The 14,985-nt window shown below is 49.4% G+C and overlaps 1 protein-coding gene and 1 long non-coding RNA gene across 42 annotated transcripts in view; one reads left to right on the top strand and one right to left on the bottom strand.

The window, feature by feature from the left end:
- Positions 1 to 14,985, bottom strand: part of SORBS1 (sorbin and SH3 domain containing 1) — a 242,569-nt gene that overhangs the window by 87,088 nt on the left and 140,496 nt on the right. For 17 of the 41 annotated variants that reach the window (XM_047760535.1, XM_047760533.1, XM_047760537.1 and 14 more), the window contains 4 exons: positions 11,583 to 12,296; positions 10,614 to 10,973; positions 6,070 to 6,214; positions 2,083 to 2,112 (listed from right to left, as the gene is read on the bottom strand). In XM_047760535.1, the coding sequence (XP_047616491.1) occupies positions 2,083 to 2,112; positions 6,070 to 6,214; positions 10,614 to 10,973; positions 11,583 to 12,296 (1,249 nt within the window). The remainder of the gene's footprint in view (positions 1 to 2,082; positions 2,113 to 6,069; positions 6,215 to 10,613; positions 10,974 to 11,582; positions 12,297 to 14,985) is intronic. The other 24 variants (XM_047760565.1, XM_047760547.1, XM_047760562.1 and 21 more) reach the window with 3 other exon arrangements.
- On the top strand, positions 10,901 to 13,723 carry LOC125115876 (uncharacterized). Its single transcript, XR_007132186.1, has 3 exons — positions 10,901 to 11,609; positions 12,765 to 13,289; positions 13,506 to 13,723. It is a non-coding gene; the product is annotated as an uncharacterized LOC125115876 (long non-coding RNA).

Below are 14,985 nucleotides of genomic sequence, written 5' to 3' on the forward strand. Positions count from 1 at the left end.
TCCCTCCCAGTCCCATCGCCACCGGCGTGCGGGGCAAAGCCTCACTTTCACTTGCTCCAGAACGCAGACGGGAGCACCAGCCCCCACCAGCCCTCTCTCCTCCAGGAGCTTCTGAACAAGACGGCGCCCCTTTTCTTTCAACAAAAGCTACATTTAGTGAGCACCGACTGTATGTCCCACTCTATCAAACACCACTAGTGGAGGATGAATGCACTGGGCTTATTTTAGAGCAGAGGAAGAGGCCTGAGCCTGTCAGCACGGCAGAGAAGCCCCAACATTCACACAGCACCTTCCAGTGTGCAAAGCACACCCCTCTTCCCATCGCACACAATCCCTACAGTGCCTTCTTAGGGCAGGAGCAATTTCCCATTTCTCCATTTCCCCCACAAGGAAACTGGCTCAGAGAGATCAAGTCACTTACCCAGGGACAAACAGCTACTATGAGGGAAGAACCAGGACCAAAATCCGAGTCCCTTTACTTGTGCTGAGGTGCCTTGTCAAACTCCCAAAAGGCAGGAAGGTGCCTACAGGAGCTACTTTTCAGAGCCACCCTGTTCTCGGCAACCTGGGCTGGGGCCAGGGAATGAAGTGGGCTGGAGCGTGACAGCTCCCGAAGGGGCAGCAACCACAGCCTGCCCTGGCCTGGCGGCCAAGTCCTGATAAAGCTGGGAGGGTGTGAGAACCCGTGTCCTTCCCACCAGGCTCTCCATGAATCACAAGAGCAGCAGGGAGATGAAGGAACACAGAAATCACAGAGCAGCTGCTCAGAAAAACAGAGGCTTCTGTTACCCACCAGATCCGGGGTCCTTAACCCCAGCATTCGTGAGCATCTGCAAAGCTGCCACGTCCCCTAGTGCGGCTTCTCTTAGAGAATGAATCGACTGCCTTGCTTAGACTCTCCAGATGAGTCCCCAGCCCAAACAAGGTTACAAGCCGTGATACCTACCATAAGCTGTTTGAGGCCAGCAGTTGCCTGATACAGCCCCAGAGCCTGGCTCAGTGCCTGACACAGAGCAGCACTCAATAAAACCACACATAAACCAAGGGGGCACCTACCAACAACAGCAAGTCACACCTATCAAGCACTGAGGAGGGCCCATGCTCAGTGCTAAGCTGTTTACAAGCAGAACCTCGGAGGCACTTCTTCTTTTCCCTATTCGGCATAAAAACCTGATGTGTGCTGGAGATTAGTGCTCAGGGGGCACCGTCAGTAAGTTGGGAGAACCAGGATTCTGGCTACAGAAAGCCAGGAGGAAGTGGCTCAACTTTCTTCATCCCTTTAACCTCCGTGTTTGCTCCCTCCCCACCCCAACATTGTCCCAATCTGGCACATTTTGTCAGGGAGGGAGCCTTGGTATCTGATTATATTTGCAGCCAGTCCCCGCCATTGTCGGCCCTTGATGAAACTTGTTCACACAATTGCAGTCAGTATAGAGGGTGGCATCAGAGCCGCCGGGAGCTGGTTAGAGATGTAACTTCAGCCTAAACCCATGGAGTCCAACTCTCTGGAGGTGTGGCCTGGGAATCTGGGCTTTGGCCAGCTCTCCAGGAGGGTCTGATGCCTGTTCAAGTTCAAGAAGCAGTGCTCTCCCACCCTCTTCCAGGCACAACTGGTCAGGAGGCTCCCCCTGGCTCCATCACGCCAGGGTCATCTACTGGCTTTGCCACCAAAAAAGAGAGAACCAGACCACATTTCCCCACCTTGGGTTTGTCATGTCCCAAGACAGACAGAAGCAATAGGAAGGTGGCTTCTTCAATGATACTGGCCAGGAGCATGCCATCTAAAGCATACCTCCTTCTTTTTATTCAGAAAAGCCTGTTCTTACCCATCAAGGCACCTGTCGCAGTCCCACAGGACGCATTTACCAGTTTGAGCCACTAGTGCGCCCCCACCAGCCTGCAAGCTCCAGGCAGGCAGAAACCATGCCTGTTTTCATCATCTTTACAGCCAGCAATAAGCAGAGCTCCCAGCACATCAGAGGGGCTTGCAAGACTTGATGAACTGAACACATCAGGCTGCGATCAGAAGACGGCTTGAGCAGGAACAGGTGTTAACGTGTAAAAAAAGGATTTCTCACCTACCTGAAAGGCTACTGAGTCGTTTCTGCTGTTCTGTGATAAAAGGGGAAAAAAATACACAGTGTAAGTGAGATTTACGCAGACATATTAAGACCAAGAAGTCCTGGACTAACTCGTTCAGATCCCCACATCCACGTCCTCAGCATCCTCTGGGCTCAGTGCTACAATGATGTACAGCCCAGCTAAATGCAGGGGTATTAACATGGCTTCATTATCTAGCTATCAGGATTCCCCCTCGGATTCAGGGTATGATCACTGCTTTCTGGTTGTTTACCTCTGCTCCAAATTAAGGGAAATGTAATCATAACCACGGCAGCTACCATCTGAGAGCTTGCTCAAGGCCAGGCATTGTTTTAAGCGCTTTCGCATGTATTAACGCTTTTAATCTCAGTAACGCCAGCGGGTAGGTCAGCACGGGCTGAAGGACCTCAGATACGGGGCACAGACGGCCCAGGGTGACACCAAAAATCAGAGCTGTGTCTAGAATCTGAGTTCCCCAGGTTTCTTTCCAACTTTAAGCACCAGGCCCCCCCACTATTTCTTCACGCTGCAGGTCCCCTGGTTTCCTGCCCTCCAGGGCACTCTGGAAGAAGGGCCTGCATCTCCCTTGCAGAGTTCTGTGTCGCCCGGCTCGGGGATAAGCACAAAGATGACCTTTACCTTCCAGAGAGGCTATATAAAGCAGCCACAAGTATAAAAATAGAACACTTGCCAGCCCATGGTGCTGTCATCATCCCCCTTGGCCGTGTCCCCACCCTCCTTCCAGAACCAGTGTGGGGCAAGAGGTAAACAGAGCAGGAGGTGAGCTCGCCACCACCGCAGACGCCGCCCCATTCGCATCAGGCACGTGGATGCGGTTCGCATGGGCTGGACCACCGAGCCCTCGGCTCAGCCCTGCTAGCAACTGGCCAGATGGCAATGACCAATCACGTAACCTCATAGCCTCTAGTTCTTGGTCTTTAAACCAAAGTGCTCTCTGGATCTACGGTTCCCACGCGCTAGTGTCCAAGCAGGAAGAAAGCCCAAAAGTTAATTTATTCACTTGAAAAGACTGAGGTGTGGAACAGCCTTCCTTTCATAGAAGGAGATGCATGCAATGCAGAACATGGTGGTTGTTTTTCAGGAGTGTCATTCAGCAGAGTTAGAAATCAGTGACCCTAGGGTAGTGCCCAGACTGCCCCATGACCATGAGATCAGGAACTCTGGAACCACCGAGCTCCTGTCCTCCACGCGGCCCATGGACACACCCCAGAAGCTTGCTAAACAACACAGAACTTCTCCTCCACGACTCCTCCGCAAAGACCTCCTGAATGTGACCCCCGGCATTCTATGCACATAGAAAGACCAAGAACCTCTGCACCTGAGCACCCATGCGCTCTTTCAGTCCTCAGAGTTTTCCAGTTCAAATCCTCCTCCCCCGCATGACCACGAGCCATCTGCTCTCAAACACTTGTGGGATGGAAAGCTCCAGAGAGAGGGGCGGGGACTCTATGTATACGAGCAACCAGGAGAGCCAGGCAAGGTGCAATGCTCTCTTGCCCCTTCACTTGTTTGCAGTAGGGGGGCCTGGCTTGGGGTTACTGTCATACTGTGCCCCAGGGTAGCCTCGGGCAGGAACAAAGGAAACCTTTTTCAGGTTGACTAAACTAGAATTCTAGAAGTGAAATAGAGTTTTCATTCCCTCAGAAGACCTTTTTCTTTCTTTCTTTCTTTCTTTCAGTCTTTTTGTCTTTTTAGGGCCGCACCCATGGCATATGGAGGTTCCCAGCCTAGGGGTCCAATCGGAGCTGTAGATGCCAGCCTATGCCACAGCCACAGCCACGCCAGATCCAAGCCGCATCTGTAACCTGTACCACAGCTCATGGCAACGCCAGATCCTTAACCCACTGAACGAGGCCAGGGATTGAACCCGCGTCCTCATGGATGCTAGTCAGGTTTGCTAACCACTGAGCCATGATAGGAACTGTGAATAATTAAGCAATTGCTTTTACGGGCACTGTTGACAAGGCAAAGCAGGGCTGCCAGGTTGGGTAAATGGCAAAGCAAAGCCAAAAGCACTTGCCCTAAAGCCCACTGGTGATTCGTGATCCAAGCAGGGCCCACTAGGTGCTTCTGCTCTCCCAATTCTTACCACTTCCTTGAAGAGCATGTGGTTTGCTCTCTACAGGAAACTAACTTTTAATCCCAAACAACTAACATATTGAACACTTTTCTGAAGGACATGTGACACAGGCTGCACAATTCTGATGTTTAAGCTCAAAGGCAGGACTTGGACAAAAGAGAAAGGCAAGAACCGAAGGCATCTGAGTAAATAAGATGCATCCATTTGTTCGGGGAAGAAACAAAAAAGAACTGCAGGCATTTTTGTGCCCAAAAATGTCTCACTAGGTGTCACTGGAAGCAGCTGGCATTACACTTGGCATTTCCCAAAAACCGAGTTGCCTTGGGAATAAATCCCATCTTTAGAGAAACTGCCCTTCCTTCTGGGAACTAACTTTCTTCTTTTTGAGTGGGTTTTTTTTATTTTTTAAAAAAAGATGAGTCATAAAGAAGTTCATAGAGAACCAAAATTTCACTTTGTCCTGCATTCGGGACACTTTCTGGGCAGAGAAAGCAAATGCCAGTAAGGGGTATGGCACTGCTGAAAAGAAAACAGGCTCTTACATAGTTGAGTGGGGAGGGGAGGTGGGGGGAGACCCTTTTATCTTTTAAAGAACACAGATTCATGAACATTAATATGGGAGCCACACTAAATGAAAAAAATAAAATGACTTAAACAACGAAGACTTGAGTGCAAGACTTTAAGTGAGAGAAAACGTTTCATTCATCTGCTTTTCAAGTTAGAGGCAAGAAATAGAAAACTCGATTTAATACGGAAAACAATTAAAAATAGACTCCAGTCCCATTCTCGTCCAAGTTAATACAGAAAGGGAGGGGAGGGGCGTGGAGGAAAATCAGGCAGTCAGCCAAGAGTCAAGAAAAGGAAGGTTTGGTACCCAGCTTTGAGCCCTGGAGAAAATAATTACACCTCTTCTTTGAAATTCAGGCTCAAGAGCCCTTTCTGCAGTAGGAGACAGCTTGAACACTTTGCATTTCCATTGCAAAGGACTTCTGTGAAGGGAAAATTTACTCCTCTATGGCATTTACCAAAGGAAAACTAGGGGCTTAGAATCCTCTTCTGGAATTTTAAAGCAGAAGGGTCAACACGTACAATTACCAACTCAAAGCACTCCGTTTCCCATAAGATGCCCCTTCAGAGAAGGGGAGGAATGAACCAGAGCAGCCAGAGACACTCTAGAAAACCAACATGGAAACTCTCAGCAAGGCCATCTGGGGCCACGTAGCGTAAGAGGCAAAGAGCCACACCAAGCCCAGGTCCCCAGCAAGGCTACTAAGTGAGAGCCCAGCACAGGAACTTCTGCAGAGAATGAAGGCCATGCATGAGTCACTAAGAAAAGCCTCAAACGCCTCTGGATTAGAGCTCCATAAACATGCTTTCTATTTTAGAAAATTACCCACCCTGTAGGTGTTCTTTTTTAAAATTTTGGTGCTCAACAGTTTGCTTTCTAGAAAATTCACATCACAGAACTCTAGGATTTAGGACAGTACTTAGGAGAGGTATGACGGCACCTAGACTTTTCCCAGGAAAGCTCTGACTGGGATTCTCATGACAGGAATGAAGGGGCCGGCTTTTCCTTTCTGCCTTTTTTTTCTTTTTGGAGTGCCCGTCCGAAGAAAACTGAATACCCAGGCTGTGGGACACACATGTCACCTACGTGATTAATTCAGACCCCCTGACACCATCCCCAAACAGGGGCCTCTGTCTGCTGCTGTGATCCACTTTGTGGGTCGTGAGAGTCAGGAAACCAGAGCAAGGCTGGGATTTGTGAACAATGCTGAGGAATGGCGGGATTCTTGCCCCAGATGTCACAGAAAAGCTACGCTGACTCCAGCGAGCTGGGGGCGGGGTGCGCCTCGACGATCCCTTACCTCGATTGTGTTGCAAGAGCACGATGGTAGGGTTGACGATGGTCGTGGAGGGGTAGGCAGATGATGGCTTGCTAACTGGTGCAGTGGTCTGGGGATCAGTTCCAACACGGGGTGAAGAAACTTCATTTAGCAGAGGACTTGTGTCCTAAAAGGCAAACAAGCGTTGTCACTCACTGTAACTATGTGAAACCTAGAGATAATACTTCGTAAAAAGAGGAGACTGAAGGCTGCCCAGGGACCTTCATTACAAAAAGCAATGCAACCAGCGAGACCTATCAATTCCGGTGAGAAGCCGAACCTGGGATTGTTCGTTATCTTTGTGGGGATTAGTAAGAGGAGAGAAGGAAGGTGAGTGTTAAAGTCTCAGCAACGTCATTCGTTATTTTCGCCTGGTTGTAACTGTGGCTCAGTCCGGTTACTGAAAAAGCAAATTCAAATCAATGTAGCCGAACATGCAAAACTCATGCCATCTCCAGTGCGATCGGAGAACAAGAGCTGGTTTAATTGGCGGGAAATCAGGAAAGTTTAGTACACTTATGTAAGGAAACAGGAGACAATGTGAGGACAAGAAGCCATCGAGGTAAGAACAGGGAAGAGTTAGGTACTAGAACTCTTGGAAAGCTACTCTTACCATCTGCATCACGGAGCAACCCTACTAGCGCTCACTCCTGAGATCTGGACACTATCCTGTCCTACTGTGACATTTTTCTTTTCCAAGTCTGAGTGACAAAGATCTCTGCAGTAAAGACCTAAGAAAACCTGGACTTCAAAGTCCTGAGGCCTCTGCCAGAAACACCAATAAAATCATTACCTCAAAGATTATAATCCGCATATGGGAATAATGCCACTCTTTCTAAAGACATCAAAATAAGACCTCGACATGTAGTAGGGATATGTAGACAGTTTCCTCTAGCACACCTATAAATTTTGCAAAGTTTCTATTTTGGAGTTTACAGATCCTGAAGCCAGAATGCCATTCTTTTCTCTTTTTTCTTTTTTTCCCCCTTTTTCAGCCACCCCCAAGGCATATGGAAGTTAACAGGCCAGAGACAGAACCTGAGTTGCAGCTGCAACCTATACCACAGCTGTGGCAATACCAGATTCTTTTTTCATCTTTTGTCTTTTTAGGGCTGCACCCACAGTATATGGAGGTTCCCATGCTAGGGGTCAAATTGGAGCTATAGCTGCTGGTCTACACCACAGCCACAGCAACATGGGGTCCCAGCCGCGTCTGCAACCTACACCACAGCTCGTGGCAATGCCAGTTCCTTAACACACTGAGCAAGGCCAAGGATCGAACCCATGTCCTCATGGATATTGGTCGGGTTCGTTAACCACTGAGCCACAATGGGAATTCCAATACTGGATTCTTAATACACTGTGCCAGGCCGGGGATTGAACCCATGCCTCAGCAGCAACCCAAGCTGCCACAGAGAAAACATAAGGTCCTTAACCCACAATGCCACAGTGGGAACTCACAGAATGTCATTCTTAAAGAAGAACAAGACTGACCAGTTACCTTTCAGATAAAAGTATAGCTCAAAGCAATCAGTATGGTCCACCAGAGACCACTTGCTCTGCAAACACCTGCTGGACAAAAGCCATGCTTCCCTACCTCCTCTGCCCCCTGCACCTAGCATAGCACCTTGCAGACCTTGCATGCTCAGTAAATACCACATGGATGACAGGAGCTGTCTACCAGCAAACGTGTTCCTGAACAGCTTCTGGAGCAAAAGAACACATGCCCATCAAAAGAGAGGATGTGAGTGTCAGGACCTGGGACAACTCCTGACACACAGGTAGGGGCTTCCTTAAAAACACAGGCTTGGTCAGCCCACCTCTTCTGAAAGTCACAGCTGTTATGAGCAGCAGCTCAGTTTATTGAATAAAACATTTTCCCCAAGACTCAAGAGGCACAATATCCTGTACAAAAATGCCTCATCTCATTTTTTTCTTTTATAAAGTGGAAGACAATTACACTTGTCCTAATTTACTCCCAGTGATGTAATAAATATAAATGATATAGCATGGGCCACAATGCACCCAAGAAACACAAAAAACTCAGGCATACAGCCCTGTAAAGCATAAATACCTGGATGGGTCATGTGAACATTAAGTATCTCACAAGTTTTACTCTGGCATAAGTTGTATCTCTGAAACACCCCAAAAATGGCTACGGACGAAAAGAACCTGGATCAACTGGGAGTTCCTGTCGTGGCTCAGTGGAATCCGACTAGCATCCATGAGGACACAGGCTTGATCCCTGGCCTTGCTCAATGGGTTAAGAATCTGGCATTGCCTTGAGCTGTGGTATAGGTCATAGACACGGCTTGGATCCCATGCTGCTGTGGCTGTGGTGTAGGCCAGCAGCTACAGCTCCGACTGGACCCCTAGCCTGGGAACCTTCATATGCCATGGGTGCAGCCTAAAAAAAAAAAAAAAAAGAAAGAAAAAAAGAAAAAAAAAATGAACTTAGATCAATTCACGTAAATTTTCTTCCCTCTTACTCTCCAATCACTGCGGGTGGATCAGACGTGGCTTGGCCACCATCCACAGGGGCTCCCGCTCTTTTCAACAATTCTTACTCAACCCAGGAGTCCAAGCAGCTTCTTTTCTCACCTCTTACTCTGTACCTGGGGCCAAACTAAGTGCAGGCCTCCTGGGAAGTCTGTACCAGGCTGACCACACAGGTTTGATAAAATGAGGACACTGTCCCAACTAAGCTATCCTGGCACACCTGAAACAAACTCAATATGAAAATCTAGATCTACGCCAACGACAACGCACAGGGTACATGGGAACGCCACTCATGATGGGATCCTAATGCACTAAAAACATGCTGCTCTAGAGAAAAACGCTGTTCCTGTACTCTCCAAAACAAGAGTGGCTTCTAAATCGACCTATAAGTTGAGTTGGGGGAAGGAAAGTGCATGTTCCTCCAACAGGGCTGAGCGGCAAAGCTCAAAGCCCCTGGGCCACCTTTGGCCAGGTCCTCGCCTAACCATGTCGCACTGTATCTGGAAATTTGAGATGACCCAGCCTACAATGTAACCTTCTACAGCTTTGGCGTGCCTCATATCTCACTATAATTTCTCTTAGAAGCAGGAAAAAAAAAAAAAATCAAACAAAAAAACCCAAATAAATAAACAAAAAACCCCCAACCAAACAGAAAAAACCAAAACAAAAAAACAGTTTCCTTCCTGCTTTCTGCATGACTGGCTTCATTTGAGCCAGTTTTGTGTAAGCATGCCTCTTTACACAGAGGGGAATCAGTGGACGTTTAGTCCCCTCAGCCAACTGCATGACCCATTAGGTCACTATATCTCAGAATGGAGTCCACAGATCCTCAGTCTGAGGCCCATCCCCAGGCCTGCTCAATTGGAAACTCGAGGAGCACAACCTCAGAGGATTCCACGGATGCTAAGCTTGAGAACTCATGCCCGACTCAGATAAATCCTCTGTTCACAGCTGTGCCCAAAGAATCTAGCAGAATACCTAGAATATGGTAGGAGCTCAGCAATGAATTGCTAACTAGCCAGCTACTCTAGCCCATTTGCTAGGGCAAGTCCTCAGTGCCAAAACCAGCATTTAAGGCTCTCTTTCTGCACTGAGCCCTGTAACAGAAACTTCTGTTTACTCCATCCCACCGCAGCCATGGCCCTGATAGATCCGTGGCCCCCATCTTACCACTCATACCGAGGTTCTTTCAGTCTCCCAATCCCAGGGCTCCTGAGGAGACAACAGACTGAGTCCTGGACGCAGCCTCTCCCCTGCAGCACTTGGGCTTTCCCACTATGATGGGGACGTGTCCCTCACAGGACAGGACTTGAAGTGTCAGGACATGTCCCATGACCACTAGGGCACTGTTTTGCCACAAAAGCCCCTGGCGGCCACTACGCAGGGGCGCCGGCAACTTTCTGCCTTGTGAGGAAGCAGGGCTAACATTTGTACCAGGCTTTTATATCTACTTGCTGAACTAAACTCTTAAAAAAAAAAAAAAGTCTCTGCCATTGCTATATATATATATATATATATATATATATATATATATATATATATATATGAGTTTATTTGCAAAATCAACAAAAGTGAATCTTTTCCTCCCTTAGAACCTCCCTGTTCCCTGGCGGAGAAACAGTTTGCACCATGCCTGCTGCTGGCTTTTCCACGCAGCCCTTCAAGTTTCCTCTGCTCCCTGAGATACACCTGCCTGGCCTATGCACAGGGTACCCGCCCAAGGAAAGGCTCCAGGGGTGGTTTTCTCTGCAGGAAGATGCGCATTCCGAACAGGACAGAGGGGCACAGGGTGGAGAGAGACGGGGGAGGAGGTAGGAGGGGCGGGCGGAGCACGCAGGGGAGGCATGCTCTAGTGGAAGCCAACACGGTTCTGCTCATCACACAAGCACAGGGCAGCCAGCGTCCCTCTCAGAACTTAGTACTTCAGTGAGAAGGGTTTCTTGGTTTGGGGTTTTTGTTGGTTTCTTTACAACTGCTGGGAGCAGACATTCAGGACAGCTCTGAGGAAGGGGATCCAGCACGCTTACGGTACTTGAAACAGCTCCCGTGCGGTCAGGCTCCGAGACTCTGCGGAGGCCCTCTGGGACCGGAGGGACCAGCGGAGGCGGCGGTGACAAGGATGGTGGTGTCTGGCTAACAGGGGGGAAGGAGCCAGGAGCGCTGGCTGGCTGGCTGTGCTGGGGCCGCCTCTGCAGATGAGGGGGAATGAAATCATCTAGAGTCGGGAAGGTCAGAGGTGAGCCGGCAGGGGCGGTCGCGGGGGCCGGGGGGCCTCGGGGCCCCCGAGATGCTGGCGGTCTGTCAGTGCCTTCGTGCCCTCTGTCGGTATTAACCAGGTAGAGAGGGACAACTATGACCTCGGGCTGGGCTGGGCTGGAAATGGCATCCTGTAGGAAATAAGGGGGTGGTTATGTAAAGGGGTACAGCAGGGAAGAAGGAATTCCTTATTTAAACAGTCAAGAGTGGACATGCAATGATGTACTGTGAGAAATATTTAATCGGTGCCCTTTCCTCAGAGTCCATGAGACAGTCAGTGCTAGCCAGCTGGCCTCCTGACATTCTGTGACACAGAGGGAACCCCGTCCAAGTTTACTTTCCATCCATCTATTTTTAACTCCTTTTAACACTTTAGAGAGAGAACAAGAGAACAGGCAGGCAGGCTGTGTTTAACCCCCAAACCGCTAGCAGAGCCTGAAAGCTTGGGAGTCAATACGATCTCTTTGGCACCTGGTTATAAAACACATACGACAGAATATCTCATCATACTCATAGCGTACAGGTCCCACGCTCCAGCATACTTACGTATTTACAGAAAACAGAGGGGGGAGACACACAGAGAGGACGGTGCTGAGATGTTTAGAGAGGATTTGGGAGTCGAGCTACAGCAACATTAACGAGGAAAGGGAGGGCAGGGCGCCCCAGAAAACAATCGAGCTGCTCACATGAGCTTCGAAAGAGACCATGGAGAAGACACACAAACATTCCTAATTCCTTGCCTTGGCTGGATAACACGGCTGCAAAAGGTAAGGTTCTTTTCTCTTCCGGTTTTCGGGATCAGAGGTAACCTGGGGGGCTAGCACAGGTGGTCTCACTGCATCTGGGAACGAAGGCCGAGTCCCCCGGGAAGGACTCTCGGCATCTTTGCGGATGTCAAAGAACAGCTTGGGAGGGTCGGGAGGAGGAGCAGAGGGTGGCTTTCCCGTGCCGGCTGTGGCTGTGCAGGAGACAATGCTGGGGGCCGGTGCTCGGGTGCCCGCAGCTTCCCAGAGAGTGCCTTTGGCTGGGTCACGTGCAACCCCACGGAGCGTTTCCGATGCCACCGGGCAAATGTTATGGGATAAACAAGGTACATATAAGCTGCTGACCTTTTTATTCCCAACTGCCTCATGACGTGGGTTAGCTCTCACATTCGCTCTAGAAACTGTCCTGGTGGCTGCACACTGGTGCTGGGGTTGGCCCGAAGCAACAGGGGACGTGGAACCTGGAAGCGGGGACCCAGGCCACGGCACACCTTTGGGGGCTGATCTGGCTGCCGGGGGCACAGAGCTGGCCTGGGGTCGTGAGGGGCTCTGCTGGCTGGGGGTGCCAGGTGGGACGTAAGGCTTTGGTGAGCTCAGGTACAGGGAGTCCTTGTAGGGGCTGCGGGTGCCGGGAGGCTGCCATGCAAAGCGGTCCTCTTGAGGGACAGGAGGGTGTGGGGGAGAGAGGACCTTCGGTAGTTATTTTCAAGACACAATAAAAAGAAAGAAAGAAGAGGGGGAATGGAAAGAAGGACCACCATTAGAAAGCGCAGCACAACATGATCTGAAGAAAAAACAATTCTTGACACGTTTTTTAAGCAAATCCTCAGCTTAAGACTCCTCACACCCGTACATGTCTCCTCCGGGTAAAGCTGAGGACTGAATCGTACTCACCTGGAGAGGCAGGCCTGGTTCTCCTTTACGGCACAGGGAGGCTGAGCTCCACCCAGGGAGCTAAGTCACCTTGACCCCAGACCTGGGTGGACCTGCCCCCTCAGAGACCTCCTGACCAGAGAAGGGTGCCCCAGGGTCAGGGCCAGGGGAAGAAGCCCGCGAGCCCCCAGGTTCCTCCCAGACTTTCCTCTTTGAGTGTCTTTAGCTTTAAAGGAAGTTCAAATTCACTCAGACTCTTGAGCGTGTTCCATTCTTTTCCCTTAGGAAATGGAGAACCGGAAGAATCATCCTGAGTTGTGTTCAGAGACAGATGTTTTCAGCGAATCGCTAGGACCTAGTGCTCTATTCCACTCTGTAACACGGCAAATTAATGCTCACCAAGAAGAGAACGCTAAGGACTTAGAATTCACGTGCTTCTCAGAGGAAATGGTTTGATGGAACTAATTATTAGAAGGAAGACAGGCGTGAGATGAAAAGCATCCATTTTTGATGTATCTAGAACATAGGGAACAGGCAATAAAGCATTTGACTGGCCGACGGGACTGGACTGGGCCTGGTTTCACAAATCCCAGCCCATCTCCTCTTCCCATCCAGCCCACCAGGGAAAGATGCTCTTGGTCTAAGCCCAAGAAAACTACAGTGCTCATCTTATTCCTCTCCCTCAACACGGCTCTGAGCTCCTCCTCCTCAGGTCTCAGTGGGGCAGAGGGTCAGGAAACGGGGTAAAGCTCCAGATGTCCTCACTTCAAGGAGAGCCCATCTGTCAACCTGCAGCTCAACTGGGAATGAGTTAAGGAAAGTTTATTATCCTAATGCTATGGACTGGATGTGTGTCCATCAAAATTCTTAGTTGAACCCCTAACCCCAAGTGACGGCCTTTGGAGGTGGGCTCCAATGGGGGTGGTAATTAGGGATAGATGAAATTATGAGGGTGGGGCCCCCACAATGGAATTAGTGTCCTTATAAAAAGAGGAAGAGACCAGAGTCCTTTTCTCTTTCCACCAGGTGAGGACACAGGGAGAAGGCAGCTGTCTACCTGCCAGGAAGACAGCCTTAGCCAGGAACCCAATGGACCAGCCCCTTGACTTTGGACTTCCCAGCCTCCAGAACTATGAGAAATGAATGTCTGTTGATTGAGCCACCTGTCTTTGATATTTTATTATAGCAGCCTAGGCTAAGACACCTAGATTTTCTTCACAAGTCCCCATCTTTTTTTTTTTTTTTTTTTTTTTAGGGCTGCACCTGTGGCATGTGGAAGTTCCCAGGCTAGGGGTTATGTGGGAGCTGCAGCTTCCAGCCTACACCAGAGCCGCAGCAATGCAGGATCCAAACCACATGTGACCTACACCACAGCTCGCAGCAATGCCAGATCCTTAACCCACTGAGCAAGGCAAGGGATCGAACCCACAACCTCATGGATACTGGTCACGTTCATGACCCGCTGAGCCACAAGAGGGACTCCATGGTCCCCATCTTTAAAGAGAGCCCAGTACAAGAAGAAAAACAGAACCTTCCACAAAATCGCACAGAGAGGGTTTATTAGAGTTTGGTCAATATCTGGTAAATGGATTGTGACACAAAACTGGGCAGGTGCCAGGGTGTGGGCCTATGTTGGGGCTTTTATTTTATTTTTTTATGGAGTGTAGGGAGCAAGGGGAAGGGATGTTTGCAAGGGCAGATAGGTAAGAATAAAGTATGGGTCTGAACTAGAATATCAACCCAGAGACAGTCAACAGCCTACCCCATGGCACACTCCGTTTCTGAGTTACAAACAACCAGGACAGAGAAAAAATGATTTGGGTGGCCTAGGTTAACTCAATGCCTATCCTTTCCACAAAGGTGCCCATGACGGTGCCAGGGGAATGTGGCCATATGTACCAGCCAAAAATACAACACATCTTTTCAGTGGTTAGCAGGAGCCAAACCTTCCAGGTCTGCTTTCTTGGTTTCCGTGAACTTACGCTGGAGGTTGGCGTGTGGTCACAGATCCTTTTAAGGATCCTCTCTAGAAACAAAACCCTTGACTGAGCAGGCACCAGAGGGACTGCGGGGAAGGTGATGATGGTTGTCAGGGAGGGAAATAAAAGGCAATTTTGAGTTAAGTTCAGATTGACTTTTCCTTTGCACTCAAGTGTCCTACATGTGACTCCTTCTTGTCCAAAGATGGACATCAGTTTCAATGAGTTTTTCACTTAATTTGGCCGTGGCCATATAAGGTGACAGGGCTGCATTACATCAGGCCAGAGGCTTCCCAGGGCTCTGACCCTTGAAAGAGGACACTTCTCCAGAGTGTTGACAATGCACTCGAAGCCAAGGCCTTCCCATCCTGGGGCTCCTTTCAGCCCCAGAGGAGGAGGGGGAGAGGCACAGTCACTTTACATGGAAGGAACTACTCTGTTCAACTGCAAACATTATGGGAATCACACAGGCCATTCGCATTCTTCCCCAGTTGCCTACTAATGAAGTTCCATTTATCTTTTTAGAA

This window comes from Phacochoerus africanus, chromosome 15 (assembly GCF_016906955.1).
Source record: "Phacochoerus africanus isolate WHEZ1 chromosome 15, ROS_Pafr_v1, whole genome shotgun sequence".
Classification (NCBI taxonomy): Eukaryota; Metazoa; Chordata; class Mammalia; order Artiodactyla; family Suidae; genus Phacochoerus; species Phacochoerus africanus.